Below are 22083 nucleotides of genomic sequence, written 5' to 3' on the forward strand. Positions count from 1 at the left end.
AAGAAAAAAACAGTGTTCCATAAAATAGTTTGGGAAGTGCTGAGTTGAAGAATTCAATAGTTAATTTGCTTAGTGCCACTTAATTGTAGTTATTAAATGGATTTGTAAGTAATAAAACTGCATTTTATTAAAATATTTTATAATCCAGACATTTTGCCCTACTTACAAACCCTTCTAGTAATTGTTTTTAAAAGGGTGTCTGTTTTTTTAGAGTCTCACTTTCTGTAATAACTTGGTGCCTAAAGTGTTGCCTCAATAGGAGGTAATTTCTATGCAACCTTATTGGGCTGGTGCAGGTGGGGGCCATACGGTTTTAAAATAAACATGCATCTGGAAACTCACAGTGTGGAAATGGAGTTGTCTCCTGGAGCCTGAAGAAAGTGCTAACAACTGGAATTCTAACCACATTTTTGGAGGAGGGTGTTGAGAGGATGGAGTGCTAATATTCCAGGTCAGGGCTGGTATCCTCCATAGTGATTCTGGCAGCTTCCCAGTGGTTGCCCAGGTGCAGTGACAAGGCCCTTGAATATCCTACCTGGGCACACTGGAAGTCCTAGTTGTTCTTCTAATCCTCATTTGGCATTCTTGTCATCTACCTGTATTTAAGTATACTCTGTTATCACAGTACCTTGTCAGGTGTGACATGAATAATGATTTGCCAGAACAAAGTATGTATTGCTTCTGTGTTTTGGTAGGTTATTTTATAATTCACTGTTCTTCATGCTCACCTGTTAAGGGCTTTTATTTTGTTGAATATAGAAGTGATAGAAGTGGCTGTACAAAGACAATATCTTGGAAGAAATTTGGGCATGTTAAGCTCCCAGATCTGGAAAAAACAGTATTAGAAAACCATTTGTAACTGTGGCTTGCTGATAGAGAGTTAAGGATACATACAGAACTGTGGTCCCAGCCCTGGTTCATTTTTTCTCCTTTTGAGTTTAACACTATGTGTCTTTAACTGGTGGAGTTAGTGCTTGAGGGGTTATCATTCTGTCAAACCCAAAAGCCTTCATATTAAATGCCTGAGATCTGACTGAATGGAGAATTTTTATGTATGGGCTGAATTGTGGCTGACCAGAGAATTCTGCAAATAACGACAATACCCTATTGGAAATATAAAACAAAGTTCTTATATTTATATATTTAGTTTGAATACGCTGGTTCTTAACTGGGGATGTGTGAGAATTATCTGGTGAGCCATTTAAAATTATACAAAGCAGATCTATGGAAGCATTGTTAGTAATCCCATTTGTTCCCATTGCTTGAAATTTGTATTGGCACTGATCACTCAAGTTTGTATTTTCAGCTTTGATTTCTCGCTTAAGTTCCAGACTTACATGTCTAAAATTGACACCACCATTCAGATATCTGATAGCTCAGAACATATTTTCCCCTCTATCTGTTCCTTCCCCAGTATTCCCTGTTTCTCTAAAATGCCACTCATTTTCATCCCAGTTGTCACAGCAAAAAACTAAGGCCAATTTCTTTCTTTCTTGCCCCTATTGCTAGTCTATTCATCTTCTCACATCCTGTCCTGTTCCTCTACCTCCATTGCCCTGGTCCAGTCACCATGGCTTTTTCCTGGAAAATGACTGTCATTTCTTTATCTCTACTTTGCCCCACCAGAGTCTGAGAGTGGCTTTAAAACACCTTATTCATTGACTTTAAAACTCTGTTTCAGATGAAAGGGTTGATGTTTCTTTCCCTGAAAATTATTTTTAATCATAAAGTCTGACTCTGTCTTTCCCTACCTTCTTTATTCATGTGGGTGAACAGCCTTGTTTGACCAAGTTATGCCTCTGGGAAACAGCTTATGAAGTTTATGGTCTTTCCTTCCATTTCTGCATTGTGGGGGTTTGTAGGGTTTGTAGCTACTCAGGCTCACAATTCCCTCCCTCCCTCCCTCTCTCTCTCTTTCTTTCTTTCTTTCTTTCTTTCTTTCCTCCTCCTCTTCCTCCTCCTCCTTCTTCTTCTTTAATTTGTTCTAATTAGTTATACATGGAAGTAGAATGCATTTTTTTTTTTTTGGTGATGCTGGGAATCGAACCCAGGGCCTTGTGCATTTGAGGCAGGCACTCTACCAAGTGAGCTGTATCCCCAATCCCAGGAGAATGCATTTTGATGCATTGTACACAAATGGAGCACAACTTCTCCTTCCTCTGGCTGTACATGGTGCAGAGTCACACCAGTAGTGTAATCATACATGTATATAGGGTAATAATGTTCATCTCATTCCACTGTCCTTCCCACCCTTACCCCCTCTTCTCCCCTCAGCACAATTCAAAGTTACTTCATTCTTCCCTATGCCTTCCCCACACTCCTTTATGGATGAGTAGCATTTGCTTATCAGAGAAAACAGTCAGCCTTTGTTTTTTTTGGGTGGGTTTGCTTATTTTTTGCTTAGCATGATTTTCTCCAGCTCTATCCATTTACCTGCAAATGCCATAGTTTCATTCTTCTTTAAGGCTGAGTAATATTTCATTTTGTATATGTACCACATTTTCTTTATCCATTCATCTATTGAAGGGCATCTAGGTTGGTTCCATAGTTTAGCTATTGTGAATTGAGCTTCTGTAAACACTGATATGGTTACATTACCATATTATGCTGATTTTAAGTCCTTTATGTTTAAACCGAGGAGTGGGATAACTAAGTCAAATGGTGGTTGCATTCCAGGTTTGCTGAGGAATCTCCATACTGCTTTCCATAGTGGTTGTACCAACTTGCAGTGCCATGAGCAATGTATGGATGTACCTTTCCCCCCACATCCTCGCTAACACTTATTATTGCTTGTGTTTTTGCAATTCCTGTTAAAATACAAATGACATTATTCATAGAAATAGAAAAATCAATCATGAAATTCATTTGGAAAAATTAGAGACCCAAAGCAGTCCTTAGCAAGAAGAGTGAAGCAGGAGGCATCACAGTACCAGGCCCTTAAACTATACTACAGAGCAATAGTAACAGAAATGGCATGGTATTGGCATCAAAATACACATGTAGACCAATGGTAAAGAATAGAAGACACAGAGACAAACCCACATAATACATTGATCTCATACTAGACAAAGGAGCCAAAAATGTACATTGGAGAAAAGATAGCCTATTCAACTAATGGTGCTGAGAAAACTGGAAATCCATATGTAGCAAAATGAAATTAAATCTTTATCTCTCACCTTGCATAAAAATCAGCTCAAGGTAGATCAAAGACTTAGGACTAGAACAGAGACTCTTTGCCTAATTAAAAAATAAAAAGTAGGCACACATCTTAATCATGTTGGCTTAGTATCTGATTTCCTTAACAAGACTCTTAAAGTGCAAGAAGTAAAATTAAGAATCAATAAATGAGATGGATTCAAACTAAAAAGCTTCTTCTCAGCAAAGGAAACAATTAATACTGTGATGAGAGAGCCTACAGAATGCTAGAAAATCTTTACCACATGCACCTCAGAGCACTAATCTCCAGGATATGTAAAGAACTCAAAAAACTTAACACCAAAAAAAAAAAAAAAAAAAAAATCAAGAACAAAACAAAACAAAAAAAACTCAATCAATAAATAGGCTAAGGAACTAAACAGACTCTTCACAGAAGAAGAAATACAATCAATCAGTAAAATGAAAAGATGTCCATCATCTCTAGCAATTAGAGAAATGCAAATCAAAACTTCAGTTCTTTTGATGGGGATTTGGGTAGACTTTCTCTAACGGACTGCAAGTGTAAGGATCCTTTCTAAGCTTTATTTATGTAGGACCAAATTTTTACCAGCATTATATTGCTTTGGTAGCCACCACAAACTTAGTGGCTTAAAACAAGAAAAATGTATTATCTTACAGGTCTAGTGGACAGAAGTCTGATAGGCCCTACTAGACAAATCAGGATGTCTGCCAAGCTGTGTTCCTTTCTGGAGGCTCTAGGGGAGAATCTGTTCTTTGCTTTTCCCAGCTTCTAGAAGCTAAATGTATTCTTTGGCTCAAGGCCCCCTCCCAACAATAGAATCACTCAGACCTCTACTGTCCTTACTTCTCCTTCTTTGGCCTGACTGTCCTCTCTCTTTTTATTCCCCTTTATAAGGACCCTTGTGATTAATATTGGCCTGAGTATTGTAGAATGATCTCACCATCTCAAAATCTTAATTACATTAGCAAAATTTCTTTTGTCATGTAGGATAATGTATTTGTAGACTTCAGGGATTAGGACCTTTATTTTTTAGTTGTAGTTGGACAGCATGTGTTTATTTTGTTTATTTTTGTGTGGTGCTAAGGATCAAACCCAGTGCCTCAGATGTGCTAAGCATGAGCTCTACCCTGAGCTATAGCCCCAACCCCCAGGACTCAGACATTTTTGATTAATCATTATTCTGCTTACCTTAGGAGACACTATTCAAACTAATGTTCATATGCTGACTTAATCCTCATAACAACTATGAGTTAGGTGTTATTAATTATCTCCATTTTATAGATGAGGAGATTGAGGTATGGAGAAGTTATGAAACCTGCCCAATGTTGCATGGCCATTTGATATGGAGCCAGAATTCAAATGTAGCTTGACTTTAAAGTTTGGTTTTAATTTTATTTCTACAGTCACATGCTGTATCTGTCAAAGTAATTTTTAGAAAGCCATACTTTTATTATAGTAGCAGCAGCCATAATCATACCTTTTGCAGTGATTAGTTGATGGCAGTTTCTGAACTAATTTCTTTCACAATCATTCCAAGGCATAGAATCTGCATTTTGTCTATAAGGAAACCGAGGCCCAGAAAAGTTACTTCCTTAAGGTAGTAAGTGCCAAAGGATTGGAATTTAAATAACTGAATATACTTAACTATTGAACTAACCTCCCTTTATCTTTATCTGGTGAAGAAGGGCATTAAATATAAAAGTAATCATTATTTGCTGTTACATTATTAGGAACATTTGATGACAGAATCAAGAGTTAAGACAGAATCAGATCTTGATGGGATAGAGTAATATCCTGAGTCTAACAGAATTATATTGAAGGGGAAAAATGCATGAATGAAAGGTGAGATTGATCAGGAATTTCAGATACATATACATTGGGGAAAAGTTTTGCATCTTTTGCTACCATTGATGACATTATAAACAATAATATTTTATCTGAAGTTCTCTGAACTAGAAATTTGATTTGATTGAGTGCAGATCTTATTACCATGGTAAGAAACATTCTAAAATTATTTTGATATTCTTTTTCCAAAGTGCCTGTGCTGCCCACATCAGTTGAAAAACCATAACTTCTTAAACTGTGGTTAGTGAAAATAATTTTTGGTTGGACCATAAAGAATTCATAATCTTTGCCCTAGAAAGGGAGCCACACATTCTACCCTGCTCATGAGGTCATAATTATCATGCTGTGACCAAACGTAGGTCAGGTTCTGTGCCATTTCCCAGACAATCCATGAAGTCCATCCTGTTACTTAGGACTTTCCTTCCTGTGCTCTTCTTATCTTTTTGGGTAAGAAATGAATGCGATACAATGAAGATTTTTTTCAAAAATTTTCTTTCTTTTTTTTTTTAAATTAAGTGTTTTTTTTATTTGAAATTTTTGGGGCGTGAGGTTAACATTTAGTCCTTTGCACACTGTTTTTGTCTCATCTTCTCCCTCTTTCTTTTTCTTTCTCCTCCTGCAAATATTTGAGATCCTTCTATGTACCAGGCATTGTGCTGGGAATCAGAGTGCCAGGAAGAGCAAAATCGCTATGGTGCCTTTTCTCAATATACAGGTCCATGTAGTAATGAAAAAGTGGAAGCAATACATGAATTAAGTGGATATTTGTGATATTCTGTGGAGGAAAATAGTATCAAGTTGAGATAGAGAATAACTTGAGGATGGCTGAGAAGGCTATACAGAAGTGAATTGGGTGAGAGCTGAAGCATTGTATATACAAAAGACATGTTCAAGGTACAGAGATGTGGGGAGGAGCTGGCTTGGAACTGGGACACAATCAGCAAGAAGATGAGAAAGGAAGTGGTTGCACCTTCTTATTGAATGTGGTATACCAGAATGAGTGTGTGTGTTTGCCTGTAGGTGTTTTACTGTTCTAAGTACAAGAAACAAGCACTGCCTGCTAAGAAAGGTATTGCAAGTTGAATATGGGCATGGATGAAGGATATAGCATGTAAATGGGAAATCAGGTGGGAGGCTTCTGCACTAGGCCAGGTGAGACTATTGGCGACTTGAAAGCAGGCTGTTAGGAGTCCAGAAGGAAAGAGGTTGACTGACTCAATGAGTTATTTTAGAGGCAGGATAGAAAGAGCTTATAGGTAGTTTGAGTGTGTGAGCATTGTAAGGAAGGAGGAGGAAAACAATTATCACACCAAGATTTTGAGGGTGTCCAACCAAGTGAAGATTAAAGGCACTTAAGGAGACTTGAGGTCTGAAGTGGCTTGTGGTGAAGGTGTTTTGGATTTCACTTTGAAGCCCAAATAGAGATGTCAGGTAGGCGTTTGAATATATGAATCTGTTTTTAGAGAAGAGATTTCAGCAGGAGATATAAATATGGGAGACATCATTACAACCAGGAAATTTAAATCATGGAATGGATGAGATCATGTCAGGCAGTGTGGAGAGGTAACAGGGCTTAGGAGCTAACCTTGAGTTCTCTAACATCCACCTTCCCTGGAATCCTCCTCCAGATACCCCTGGAGGGAGAGAAGGAGCCAACTAAGGAGACTGATAAATTGTGGCCCAGATGGAAACTAAGAACATGTTGTCCTGGGAGTGAGTGAAGAAAATGTTTCCAGGAAGAAGGAGTGTTTTACTGTGCTGCGTGCTCCTTGAGATGATAAGTAAGGTCAGCGCACAGTATTCTTCACCAGGCTTGAAATGTGGGAGGCTTTGGGGACTTTATGAGGGCACTTTTGGTAGATAGACAGGCACAGATTGAACTGGGCAGGTAGAATGCATGGGTGTTTATTGGAAGGAGGGATTACTTGTAGAGATTCTTGATAATCCCTGTACATTGTGAAGGATAGGGTATTTATATATACACACAAACATATGCATGTGCTTGCATATGTATATACAGAGAGAAGGTGAAAGAGAGGATTTATTGAGAGAATTTGTTCATTTAGTTATGGAGGCTGACAAGTCCCATGATAGGCTTTCTGCAAGTTTGAGAACTAGACAACCTGGTAGTGTGGCTCATTCCCTGTCCATGGGCTCTGATCCTTGGGAAGGTGGGTATAACTCTCAGACAGAGACCCAAGGCTCAGAGTCTGAGGGGGTTGCTTGTGTGAATCTTAGATTCCAAAGGAGAACCTGGAGTTCTAGCATTCCAAGGCCGGAGGACCAGCTAGAAGGGGTGCCCTTTATGTGTTTGTTCTGTCCAAGCTCCCAGCTGATAAGGAGGTATCTGCCCACATTGAGGGCTGACACTCAGTCTAATGACTCACATATCAACCTTCCCTGGTCCTCCTCCAGATCCCCCTGGGGCAGCCCAATCATTCCAATTAGTGCTAAGAAACGTGGGTTTCCCTTTTAGCAGGAGGGGGGGGGGGTCTCCTTGCTGAAGCATTGAGAAAAATTAATGCTTTAGCAGCTATCTGGATTCTTTAGTTCAGTCAAGTTGACACCAAAAATCCCATGAGTTAAGGAAGCAGAGGAGTTTGATTGACTTTTCAAAATTTAAATAGGCTCTAATATTATACAAGAATATTAAGAATATAGAGGTATATAGATACATGGAATATAAGAATATTTAGAATATAGACTATAGACATTAAGAATATAAGAATACCGAATTGGTGATATTTGACTATTTTTGGCTTAGGAGAATGTCAGTTTCATGTAGTTTCATATAATAGAACATGTTAAACTACTGAGAATGAATTGCTTTTAAAAGGAGAGTTTTGATGGAGCTGTATTGAGGGGGTTTAACTAAAAGAACAAAGTTTGAGCAGTTGAGAGGGATGGGATTGGAAGTCAGCAGAAGCTGGGGAGAGAGGAAGACACACATTTTTTTCAGTTGTAAGGAGGAGGAGAAGCTGTGAACGTTCAGCTGTGCTTGAGTGATCAAGGTCACTTCAGTTCCCAGCAGCTAGTGTCCTCCCTGGGGCAAATAATTATGTAATAAGCTTAGATTTAGCTGTTGATAACAGTCATTGGTTTTGTTCATAGGACTGAGTAGGTGCTGTTCCTATTCTACTTCATAGTAGTCTCTAAATTTGCTCTCTCAAATGTCTTAGATATCTGATTTTTTTTTTTTCTGTGTTTTTTTCTCTTTCACCAGTAGCAGAGAAAATCAAATATGACCTCCTTCTCCACTCCTCAGCAGTGCAGCCCTGGTGGCCTCCCTATAGAACTGATTAGCAAATCAAAGAATAAAGTGGTTTTTTTACAAGTGACTTTCTTACCCTACAGAAAATTGTTTTTTATTCAATATTACTATCAGTATTCTTTGACTTATTAGCATAATTGAAACATTATGATTTCTATTTCTTTAATGCAGACTGTATATGTATCTTTTTTAGGTCACCGCTCCTCTCTTACATATATGCAGTTTGCTTGATGTGTATGTCAAGAATTTATTTCTTTATTTCACTGTAATAATAGTTTTAAAAATAATTTTTATTAGACCATTATGCTTATATATCCTCAGGCTACAGTTTTCTCCATGCATTTAATTTACCATATAATCCTAGGTACTGATCATTAATTGTGTTTTTAGAGCTACAATGAGATTGAAAGTTGTCTTTAATGCATGAAGGATCTTTCCTCATGAAGCATCTCTTATAATGTTTATTTTGAATGATACTTTTATTCATTGATTATGGGACCAAGGCCATTCCTGGGAAGGGTCCTCTTCTTTTTCAGTGTGTACTTGTTGAACTATAGACAGCTTTGCTGTATAAATGGGCCACAAGTGATCTTTTTGTTAAAGCACAGAAAGTTCTGCCCATGTATTAAAATTTTAATAATGTAATACCATAAGCATAAGATAAACATGGCATCTTTAAAAGCTCTGAGATCATGGCATTTTAGTCATATGACCATCTTTCACCAATAGCAGAGATAATTAAATATGCTCTAGACTAAGCTAAAGTCTTATTTTATAGAAGTCAATAGCTTTATTGAAGGTGAGACAAATCAACAAGTTGTAATTCTACTTTGAATGAAAAGAACTTGATTTTCTATTATCTGCTACACTCAAAATTGTAACACTGAAATGTATTTGTCTTCAGCATTGGAAGTATTCAACAGAATCTATCAGAAGTGACTTAAAAAGGCCACAGTTCATGATATTGTGATAGAGTGAAGAAAAGTTTTCCCTTTGTTTTTGTCACCCTTTGTAACATGTCTGTTTAGAAAGAGATGTACAGGTTAGTTGACTGTGTACTTTACTCTCAAATATTTTTGCTTTGGTTGAACTTTAGGTTATGCCAAAGAACATCTTTTGGTCTTTTCATGGATAACCATTCATAAGCAACAGTGATGTGTGCTCCTGGAGAAGGTTTTGAGTATGATACTGCTTAACAACTTTGCTTATCTGGAATACACATGGTTCAGCTATAAGCAACTAGTGTTGCACTGATCACTCGTTGCCTTCGCTATGCCATTTCTAGATGTAAACTGATGTGTATTCTCTTTCTTGCTTGTTACTGAGGGAAAAGGGCCTTGTTTTGCAGGAAGAGATCTGTGCTAAAACCTTGTACTTCCCTCATGTCTCTGTATATGCCAGTGAGAAGAGGCTTCAGATTCTACTCTGTGTTGACATGCTACTTCACTCCAGAGTGACAGCTGCTTTCAAGGATGAGTTTTGATTGTAGGGGGCTGTTTCTGTGGAGAGATCTGTGAGAATGTCTTTTGGGTCTGTGAGAGCACTGTGCAGTCTTGTGTCCTGTGCCTGTCTATAAAAAGGGCTTTGGTCATTCATCCCCAATGTCATGTTCCCTCTTCCTAAGGTAATTTTCTGCCTCTTGGCTATTTTTTCTTATTCCAAAATTTCTGTTCTAGTTTCTTCAGATTTCTGACCATTCTAGCATAGTTTGCTGAAATAACTGGCCTTCTCTTGGTAGATCTCAGTGTGTTGCCTTCTCTTCTGCTTTTTGAACTGACCAGTAACCTGTGAGTATAACTCTGATATTTCTCATCCCACCTTAGCATTACAAAATCAACAAATACTCATAGCAGGTTAAAAAGAATATAAATATATCTAGTTTTTAACTATCTTGATTTATTTTTCCAGAAGTATAGCATGTCATACACACAATTTCATATATTTCATATATACTATTAAAAAAACTTTCTCTATACTTCATTTTCTGAAAATACCTCTCCTGCTATTTCTATTTTTTAAAAATTTATATATCTAAATTTTTGTGGCTGCATACTGTTCCATGATATAGCTCTACCATTTGACAAGTCCCCTTGTTTTGAACATTTAGGTGTATTCTTTTTTCTTTTTTCTTCTTCTTTTCTTTCTACTGCCATTATTTCCTGGTGATGGATATCTGGAGTTGTTTGGTCACCATCATGATGTTACTTTTTTAAACTTAAATTTGAGCTTTTGGGGATATGGGGTTTGGATCTTGCTTACAGTGTCACTGTGTATTTATAGACTAGGGCATGGATCTTAAGCTTATCTGTCTTCCTAGAATGTTGTATTATGCCTGACGTAGTGAGTGTTTGCTAAAGAATTGTTGCATTCCAGAAATATGAGGGCCATTTAACAAATAAATGAGTATCTACTGTATATTTGGAATCTAGGATATAGGGTTGAATAGGACAAAGATTGTCCTTGCTTTTATAAGCTGAGGTATTACTAAAAAGCAGTCTGAGTTACTGATGGTATGGTTCCTTAGAGGATGTTCTTGTTTGTGGCTAATTGAGAGCTGATGAACTGATTTCATTGTCCACTAGTATTAACTAGTTGAGATGAAATATCTTTCAGGTTCATATTTTTTAACTTTAGTAAATAACTCATATTAGTTACACTGAAATTTAAAATTTTATACCTGAATATGATATGCTGTTTTACTTAGTGATTCCAGAGACCCAGGTATCTTTTAGGACTGAGTTTTGGGAGAGTAGAAAATATACCTCAAACTATTTTTGGACCCTCTGTTGCATATTTTAAAATATGATTAAACAAAGATTTTAGCTATGAAAAAAATTTTTGCTGTAAATTGTTGTTTTATTAATGCCAGCTTTTCATGCTTTCTGTGATTCCACTTGTAAAAGTGGAAAGTAAAGGGTGAGTGGTGAGTGGCTACCCAAAAGGGCAGCCAAATAATTTTTTTTTAAAGAAATAAGTATGCCTAAGCAGAGCTGTATTAGTGTTTTATATAGATGCCTTTCTCTTTTATATTTTAGGCCCAGCTCTCGGTGTTACAAGAAAAAATAGACCATTTGGAACGTTTGCTGGCTGAGAATAATGAGATCATCTCAAATATTAGAGACTCGGTCATCAATTTGAGTGAGTCTGTGGATGATGATTCGAAAGATTCTCAAGGCAATTTCAGCCAAGGTGCTGGCTCACAACTTCAGCAATCAGAGTTGTACATTCAGGTTGACCCTAGTGACTGTCTGTCTCTGTCACAAACTGGAAGTCTGCAACCAGATGTGCAGGTAATATAGACATTCACTAATAATCATGAAACATTTTTTGTTTTGCTTTTAGGTTTTCTCTGGTGTCTGTTCTTACTGGTAAGTTGTTTAAACTCTGGATTCCAGTTTCTCTATTTTGCAGAAGGATTTGATTTGTCATATCACTATTTTTTTTTTTTTAGTGATAAAATTTTGGAATTTTGTGTCACTCCTGTTTTCTTGTGAAAAATGGCCTATTTGTATATTTTTCTATTCTTATTTCCTATAATGCTTGAAACCATTGGAGATTTAATTTTCCCCAAAGAGATTTTCTTCATTCCTTTAGAAAACATAATAGAAGCCCAGCTTTCACTGTATGTCTGTTTTCATACAGTGTAGGATTAGGTATTTTTACAGTGGAGGAACATTCTAGAGCTGTGCTTTCCAGTATGGAAGCTGTCATCACATGTGACTGCTGAGCACTTGCTATATGACTAATTTGACTTGAGTTGTGCTCTAAAAGTAATATAAACACAGAGTGTTTCAGACTTAAATATGTGAAATATCTTAATTCATTTATATAATTTGATTATACATTTGAGTTGATAATCTTTTGCATATGTAAATTTAAATAAAATATATTATTGAAGTTAATTTCTTCTGTTTCCTTGTAGTAGAAAATTTAAAATTACATATTTGGCTTTTATTCTATTTCACTTGGACAACATTGTTCTAGAGGGTACTGGAATCAAAAACTAGGACTTCTTCAGAAAGGACTGGTTTCTTAAATGCTGGGCATCACTCCTACTGGCCCTGCTCTGCAAATTAGCAGAGGGCTATGTTTAACCTTGTGCTTTAGACTAGAAACTGGAACTCTGGGGGGGACCCTAAAGGGTGAATATTTTAAAGTTAGACAGAATTAGTTGGCCTCTATCCTGGCTTTAGACTGACATTTCCCACTAATTTCTTTAGGCACAGAACATGATACCATCTCAAGGCCATGGCTCATAAGCCAAGCTGGAAGTGGAGCTAGCCAGGCCTTGCACCTGCAACCTCACCAGCTAATGTGTGGATACAGTCAGATAGGATCAGAATCCTGTACATGGCAGGGAAATCTCTTTCTGTGAGACTTGGCTTCATTTTGGTTTTTATTGAGTACTGCATAAGTACCTAGCTTGGTCAGCCATGCTGAAGGAACAGTAAAGCTATTTTTTCTGTGCATGTGAAATTAATGGTTAAACTTTAACTTTTGTTTTTTTATATTTTTAGATGTTGGATGTTTACAATCTAATTCCTTTTGATAATCCAGATGGTGGAGTTTGGAAGCAAGGGTTTGACATTAAGTATGAAGATCATGAATGGGACGATGAGAGCCTTCAAGTCTTTGTGGTGCCTCATTCCCATAATGACCCAGGTAAAATTTGTACTTCAAAAAAAAAAAAAAGAAGTTTTCAAATTTCTTTAGACCCAGAGTCCTTTAATGAGAATATGGGTAGAGCTTACATCTAACATTCTTGAGATATTATTCTCTGACTTTTAACAGTAATGTATTTCTTTTATGTCATTATGTTCTAGTGTTCTCATTTTATCAATTTATGTGCCACTCAAGGATAATACATGTGCAGTGTGAAAAATCTTAGTTTTTGGAGGTGAAAGTTGTGCACACTTAAGGGTACTAAGGCAGGGTGCTCATGGGAAAATTTGAATTTTTAACTTGCAGAAGCAGTGTGAAGAGTGGTCACTGGTATCAATCAGGCCGACATGGTATAAATCCTAGCCCTGTCTGTCAGAGTTAGATGATTTCATATAAATTACTTAATCCCTCTGAGGCTAAGTTTTTTTTTTTTTTTTTTCTGGTATAACCAGGATAATAGTATCTCCTTCACAAGGCGAAATGTAAGGGAATTGTGTATGGCATACGAGTAGCTGCTGTCTTATCAATTATTGTTATTTCATGTGATGGCTTTTATTTATTGGTGCCAGAGATTTTTTTCTTCAAGGTAAGGGGAAATTGCTACAATTCTAGTGGAGCTTATGCTTTGATATGTATATTTGATAGTGAATATACAGTATAGAGTGAAAACCCAGTGAATTTAGATGAGGCATTTTATTGTAATTCATTTCTGAAGACTTCTATAAAAGGACTTCTTTTTTTATTAATTTTTAAAATTTGTTTTAATTAGTTATAAATGACAGTAGAATGCATTTATGCACTTTTATATACATAGATGAGATGTGATTTCTCATTTTTCTGAGTGTACATGTTGTAGAATCATATTGATCATGTAGTCACATATATGCATAAAGTAATAATATCTGTTTCATTCTACTATCTTTCCTATCCCCACATCCCCTCCCTCCCCGCCCTTCACTTCCCTCTGCCTAATCTAAGGTAACACTAATCTCTCTGCCTTATTATTAATTAGCATCTGCATTTTAGAGAAAACATTCAGCCTTTGTTTTTTGGGGGGATTGGCTTATTTCACTTAGCATGATATTCTCCAACTCCATTCATTAATTGGCAAATACCATAATTTCACTCTTCTTTAAAGCTGAGTAATATTTCATTGAGTATATATACCACATTTTCTTTATCCATTCATCTCTTGAAGGACACCTAGAATAAACATTGATGTGGCTGTATTAATGTAATATGCTGATTTTAGGTCAATTGGGTATAAACCAAGGAGTGGGATAACTGGGTCAAATGATGATTTCATTCCAAGTTTTCTGAGGAATCTCCATACTGCTTTCCATAGTGGTAGCACCAATTTGCAGTCCCACCAGCAATGTATGAGTGTACCTTTTCACCACATCCTCGCCAACATTTATTGTTGCCTGTATTCTTGATTATTGCTATTCTGACAGGAGTGAGATGAAATCTTCAAGTAGTTTTTTAATTTGCATTTCTCTAATCGCTAGAGATGTTGAACACTTTTTTCATATATTTGTTGATCAGTTGTATTTCTTTTTCTGTGGAGTGTCTGTTCAGCTCCTTAGCCCATTTATTGATTCGGTTATTTGTTTTTTTGGGTGTTTTTTGAGTTCTTTATATATCCTAGAGATTATTGATTTATTGGAGGTACAGTCTGTAGGCTGTCTCCTTACGTTATTGATTTTTTTTTTTTGTAGAGAAGAAGCTTTTTAATTTAAATTCATCCCATTTATTGATTTGTGATTTTACTTCTTGTGCTTTAAGAGTCTTTTGTTAAGGAAGTCAGATCCTAGGCCGACATGGTGAAGATTCGGGCCTGTTTTCTTCTGTTGGGCTCAGGGTCTCTGTTCTAGTGCCTGAGTCTTTGATCCACTTTGATTTGAGTTTTATGCAGGATGAGCGATAGAAGTTTAATTTCATTTTGCTATATGTGGATTTCCAGTTTTGCCAGCACCCTTTGTTTGAGTAGGCTATATTTTCTCCATTGAATGTTTTTGGACCTTTGTCTAGTATGAGATAACCATATTTATGTGGGTTTGTCTCTGTGTCCTCTACATGTGTATTTTGGTGCCAATACCATGCCATTTTTGTTACTATAGCTCTGAAGTATAGCTCAAGGTCTGATATTGTGATGCTTCCTGGTTCACTTTTGTTGCTAAGGATTGCTTTAGCTATTCTGGGTCTCTTATTTTTTCCAAATAAGTTTCGTGATTGCTTTTCCTATTTCTATGAAGAATGTCATTGGTATTTTAATAGGAATTGCATTAAATCTGAATAACGCATTTGATAATATGGCCATTTTGACAATATTAATTCTCCCTATCCAGGAGCATGGGAGATCTTTGCATCTTCTGAGGTTTTCTTCAATTTTTTTCTTTAGTATTCTGTATTTTTCATTGTAGAAGACTTTTAACCTCTTTTGTTAGATTGATTCCCAGGTATTTAATGTTTTTTTTGAGGCTATTGTGAATGGGGTAGTTTTCCTAATTTCTCTTTCAGTGGATTCATTGCTGATGTATAGGAATGTGCTTGATATATGGGTGTTGACTTTATATCCTGCTACTTTGCTGAATTCATTTAGTAATTCTAGAAATTTTCTGGTGGAATTTTTTGGATCTTCTAGATATAGAATCCTGTCATCAGCAAATAGTGATAATTTGAGTTCTTCTTTACTTGTTTGTATCCCTTTAATTTCTTCCTTTTGTTTAATTGCTCTGGCTAAGTTTCAAGGAAGATGTTGAATAGAAGTGGTGAAAGTGGACATAACTTATTTGTTCCAGTTTTTAGAGGGGATCCTTCCAATTTTTCTCCATTTAGAATGATTCTGGCCTTGGGTTTGGCATATATAGTGTTACAAAGTTGAGGTATGTTCCTACTATTCCTAGTTTTTCTAGTGTTTTGAACATGAATGTGTGCTGTATTTCGTCAAATGCTTTTGCTGCATCTATTGAGATAATCATGTGATTCTTGTTTTTAAGTTTATTAATATGATGAATTATGTTTATTGATTTCCGTATATTGAACCAACCCTGCATCCCTGGGATGAACTCCACTTGATTGTGGTGCACTATCGTTTTAATATGTTTTTGTATGTGATATGCCAGAATTTTATTGAGAATTTTTGCATCTATGTTCTTCAGGGATATTGGTCTGAAGTTTTCTTTCCTTGATGTGTCTTTGTCTGGTTTTGGTATCAGTGTGATATTAACCTCATAGAATGAGTTTGGAAGGGTTCCCTCCTTTTCTCTTTTGTGGAATACTTTGAGGATATTGGTGTTAATTCTTCTTTGAAAGTCTTGTAGAACTCAGCTAAGAATCCATCTGGCTTTCTTGGTTGGTAGGCCTTTGATGGCATTTTCTATTTCTTTACTTGAAATTGATCTATTTAAATTGTGTATGAACCCCTCATTCAATTTCAGTTGGTCATATGTCTCTAGAAATTTGTCGATGTGTTTGATATTTTCTACTTTATTGGAACATGAATTTTTAAAATAGTGTCTAATTATCTTTTTTATTTCAGACATGTCCATTGTGATATTTCCTTCTTCATCTTGTATTTTAGTAATTTGAGTTTTCTCTTCATTAGCATGGCCAAGCGTTATCTATTTTATTTATTTTTTCAAAGAACCAACTTTTTGTTTTGTCAGTTTTTTTCTTTTATTTGAATTCCATTGACTTGAGCTCTGATTAATTATTTCCCATCTTCTTCTTTTGGTGTTGATTTGTTCTTCTTTTTTTAGGGCTTTTAGAATGTAGTGTTTAGACACTTATTTGTTGAGTTTTTATTCTTTTTCTTGAATGTGCTCAATGCAATAAACTTTCCTCTTAGTATGCTTCTATTTTGTTAATTTTCTGAATATCTCAATTTTGGTCTTTCCCACTAGTTTATTGGCATGTGTTGTTTTCTGTGATAATATAACTTACAGCTTTAAGTCTGGACACAACACAAGTCCACTTTGACTCCCTTTTTGACAATTTTTTAAGACCTTTGCTACTTTTTTGCCATTTAATTTTTATGAATACCATTTCTTGTTATTTTTTAACATGGGCACTTAAATGGAATAATAAAATCTGTGGTTTACCAGGCAGGGTGCCAAATGTTCTAAGTATCTAATGCTTATAATAACCCTTGAAGGTTGGTGCCCCTATTCATGGTAAAGGTGTTAATCAACTTGCCAAGATTATGCAGGTAGTAAGGGGCATCACATTGCCTCCTGTCAGTTTACTTGTGTGTCCTACTAGGGTAAACTTGAGTGGCAGAGAACATGTGTCCTATTAAAATGTGATCTCATACTTAGTGCAATATTTGCATATAGTTATTGCTAAATATCGCTGATCTGTCTGCATGTACCTCCACCACATGTTCACACTGAACACACACACCTTAGCTTGCACATACACAAAGATGTAGATATTTACAGCACTTTTACGTGGTCTGTTTCTAGAATGTAAACTCAATAAGGCCTGGAACTCAGTCTTATTCGTTGCCATGTGTGGAATGCCTAGAATAACTGGCACAGAGTATGGAATCATTGTGATTAGGCTGAATAAATCAAAGGAGTAATGAATCTAACTTTCCTGAGTAGGTTGAAACATTGGACTTGCTTCTTTTTCTCTGTTTTTCTTTAACTCCTTTCCTGATGTCTGTTTATTTCTATTCTTTTTAAAAGTCTTACTTAAAATGTACTTTGTACTTTTGTTTACTAACAACAGATAGCTCTCTGAGGGCAGTCATTCCTCTTCCATTGTAGACTTTTTGCTTGTTTGCATTATGTTTCCTACCATAATCTATGTTGTTTTGTGAGAGGACAGCCCCAATAAGTGTTTCTGACTACAATAAATGAATCTGTCTGTTGGTGTCCTAGCAACTAGAGTTGAATCTTTTTGTCTTAGTAAAAAAATGTTAATGACCCTTACCCTCAGACCCTTCTCCACTTGACTTAAAAATAATGGTCAGAAACAGACTTTTTAAAACTAAAGTGGTTTTATCTATCTAGCAAAATTCTAGAAGAAAGAACTCACTGTCTTAATAATTTTCACTATTCCTTAACAACAGAATATTGATAAACTAAATTATTTTGAAATATCACGAAAATAACTTTTTCAGTAGGCGAAAAAAAAAAGTATGTGCACATACAATTTCAAGTCAAAATGAGGCTTCTTAAAGGGAAATCTTTGTTGGATACTCCTAAATGAATATGCAGTTAGGCAGTTTACTTTAAATGAGATTCTTAGAGATTTGTTTGTATTTTCTGTAGCAACAATTTAAAACTTTAATAGTTTTTTTTTTATCAGTGGATTTATGTCTTTGGGGGATCAAAATATTTGAAATAAATATTTAGAAGATTTCAGTATTTAGTCTCCTAAGAATTTATGTTGCTGTATCTGTGTAATATATGTGGGTATTTTTCATTTTGGGCTGAGTTAGTAATATCCTGTGAGAAAAGATAAATTTCAAAATAGATTTGTATCATAATAAAATTCCTAATTATGTCTTCTTCCAGTCTGTAAGGACAGGTTACAACTGTCATACAATATTTAAATGGTTTACATGAGTTAAAATAAAATTGGAAAGGAATTGTTAGGTAAATGCTGATAACTTTGTACTGTTATGGTTTTGAAAAGTTTTGAATCATAGACCATGAAATTAAATGCTAGTTGATTGATACATGTTCATGTTGTATTTAATAAGCTGATTAAAACAGAATTATAGTACCTTTGTATCTATAATCTTAATTCTTTGCTTCCCACTAGTTAAACTGCTGAAATATTTAGTTAATTTTCCTTCAAAGAAATCACAGTGTGTAGAGAAAAGATAAGGTACGCTAAATGGAAGGTTGAACAGCATATTGTTAGTTAAGCAATTTGTAAAATGAACATTAGAAAATAATTCCCCATGTGGTATGACTCTAAAAATAGTAGTAAGACTTAGTTTCACAAGTGATACTGGGAAATAATTTTCTTTTGTGCATTTGCAGTTCTTTTGAAGAATTGCTTATTGAAGCAGTGAGATTTTTAGTTTTCTTTCTTTTTTTTTTTTAATTTTTTATTGTTGGTTGTTCAAAACATTACAAATTTCTTGATATATCATATTTCACACTTTGATTCAAGTGGGTTATGAACTCCCATTTTTACCCCATATACAGATTGCAGAATCACATCAGTTACACATCCATTGATTTACATATTGCCATACTAGTGTCTGTTGTGTTCTGCTGCCTTTCCTAGTTTTCTTAACTAAGAAGAATGATTTTTCTATTATTATATAATCATTTGAAATGAATTTGTTTATGAATTCTTACTCTAAAAATGTTTGTAAAACAAAATGAAAATGTGAGCAAATCACAGTATGATATTACAGTCAAACATTTCTGTTTGAATACTGTCAAGTTCGACAGTGAAAACGGTTCTGGTCAGCCATCACTGGTTAATGTCTACATAGATGGAAGGCCTTTGAGACAGAAGTCTGGCTATCAAAGGAAGCTACTGATTGGAATAAGATGGTTAGTAGCCAGAAAGGTTTGTGTGTAGACAGTCTGGGAAGTACACTCTTTGGTTTAGCTGCTGCAGAATAAAGTAGGTTCTTTGGTTTTGACAACCACCCTGGGAAATTTGATTTCCTGGAGCTCACATAGTATGAAGTAGAGCTGAGAGGTACTAGCATTTGTTGCCTGTTTGGCATGGAGGGGAGTGGAAAGTGGTTAACTAAGCCTCATTTAACAGGTGAGGGCAATGATGCTGAGGAGGATGTAGTAATTTTTTCCAAAGTCAGTCAGTGATAAATTCTCTGAGCTTGTGAATTGAAGCCCAGGTTTGTCTGATTCTAAAATCCATGTTCTTTCCATTAACCATACTGTGGCTTAAGAAATTTTAATTCAGATGATTCTGTTCTTTTCTTCTTGCTTTATGGGTATTAGCAAACTTAGCACTCCCCCCCACCTTCTTTTTGGTACTGGGGATTGAATTCAGGGGCACTTTGCCACAGAATTATAACTCTAGTCCTTTTTATTTTTTGAGACAGGATATCTTTAAGTTGGTGAGGCTGGTCTGGAACTTGCTGTCCTCTTGTCTCAGCCTTCTAAATGTGTGCCACTGTGCCTGACTAATTTAGCACATTTATGTGGACTTTGTATTGTTAATAGGATGGTTAGATTTAGTGAATAAAAACACAGGGTATTCAGTTAAACTTGAATTTTCAATAAAAGGTGGATAGTATTTTATTATGTGAATATATGTGTTCCAAATATCATATGGATCATACTTATGGTAAAAGTATGTTTGTTCATATAAAATTCAAGTCTAACTTGGCATTCTGTATTTTATCTGGCAACCTTAATTGTTAAGAGAATGATAGCATTTAAGAATCATATGATTCTCTAGAATTTTGCTTTTAAGAGATATCCCTTAGAATTTGTGAGGTTCCTTTTAGAGGAAGAAAATGCAGATGGTTTGGACTGTCTTTAGACTTTTTTCCTTGAGTAGCACTTAGGTTTAGTGACTCCTAGAGATGTAGGTGGTCATTAAACATTTTCTCATTCCCTTCATTTCAGTTAACTCTATTAAGCCTGGGTGCTTCACAGCTCACCTGTGCCCCAGTTTAAAAAAAAAAAAAATTGCTGATGCTTTACAGAAGTTACAATGTTCAATGCATTGTTCTAGGCATTTTACACACACACACACACACACACACACACATATTTTAAACATGGAGTCATTTTTTTAAATAACTTTATTTTGTTTATTTATTTATTTATCTTTATGGGGTGCTGGGGATCGAACCCGAACCCAGTGCTTCACATGGGCTAGGGAAGCACTCTACCACTGAGCCACAACCCAGCCCGGCATTTTACATTTGTTAAATCCATTACTTCTTTCAGCAACTTTTAACAGAGTTCTATTATTATTCTTATTTCATAAATAAGAAAGGGGCAGGAGAGAAGATGAATAATCTGTCTGTGGCAGAACTGGATTTGAACCTAGGTGATCTTGGCTCCAGAACCAGGACTTGTAACTGTTCTTTAAATATGATAATGCCATTTGTGGGTAACTCTTGTGAAACCACAGGCAGAGCATCTAGGAGGAAAGTCTTTTAAGTATCCCCATGCCAAACATCATCTCTGTTAGTATTATTAATCATAAAAGTGATTTTTTTAACTGTCTTGTGAAAGTGGACACTTCACTGCACCATTTCATATCCTTTTTGCCTCATGATTTTTGTAATCTTTTCTTATTGAAATGGATATCTCTTCCCTTAAAATACTACATTAGTATGTGAGAGAGTTAATCGTTTTCCTTATTGCAACATTTTTTACAATGAGGAAGTGATTTTGAAACAGTGTTTTCCAGCTTTTAAAGTGGGTTCTTCTCTAAAGCCTGGTAATTTGTGCCACCTATCTGACCACAGGCTTGTCTCCTTCATGTACCTGAGAATAACTCATCAGCGGAAGTCACTCTTTTGTTTTACTTCTAACGATGTCTCTCATAGACACTTTTTTCATTATTTCAAGCAAATAAGCTCTGCTTGGGAAAGACATAGTAGGCCTGAAGTGTCCTTAGTTGGTGTTACTAGATGCTCATAAATGGGATCTGTAAAAAGAAACCAAATGAATTTTGCATACTTTTAGAAATTATTTTGGAGGCTGATCTCACAATTAGGGGTTTCATATATCAAGGTGTATGCAGGTCTTTTAAAGGACACTTTAAAAAGCAATACAGTAAGGGGTCACAGCTGGACGACATACACACACAGCTGCGAGATGAACCAAATCCCAGCTGTCCTAATGGTAATGCAAATAGATTCTTGTGGTGTAAAGTTTTCAGTGACATCACCTTAGGTGAAATTAAGAAGTACTGTGTCTCAAACAACTAATGGAAGTAAAGCTAATAGATCTAGAAAACTATCAGATAACACCGAGTCACCTGGAAGAAGAAAATGGTGGTCTTATTTTGGAAACCTGAATTCAAAAGCATTTAGAGGAATCAGCAGGTTATGGGTTTCCAGAGATTTAATGGGTCTTTAGAAGCATCAGCTCTATCTTTAACTCTCTCCTTATCTCTCCAGACTTAAGTCAGTTACTTAGTTCTTTTTTTTTTTTTTTTTTTTTTT

General features: G+C 35.7%; 1 protein-coding gene across 1 annotated transcript in view; it reads left to right on the forward strand.

Annotated features, from left to right (window-relative positions):
• Man2a1 (mannosidase alpha class 2A member 1) overlaps positions 1-22083 on the forward strand; it is a 159002-nt gene that overhangs the window by 12154 nt on the left and 124765 nt on the right. The window contains exons 2-3 of the mRNA XM_048811867.1: positions 11330-11584; positions 12812-12956. Coding sequence (XP_048667824.1) covers positions 11330-11584; positions 12812-12956 — 400 coding nt within the window. The remainder of the gene's footprint in view (positions 1-11329; positions 11585-12811; positions 12957-22083) is intronic.

This window comes from Marmota marmota, unplaced genomic scaffold (assembly GCF_001458135.2).
Source record: "Marmota marmota marmota unplaced genomic scaffold, marMar, whole genome shotgun sequence".
NCBI classification, from domain to species: domain Eukaryota; kingdom Metazoa; phylum Chordata; class Mammalia; order Rodentia; family Sciuridae; genus Marmota; species Marmota marmota.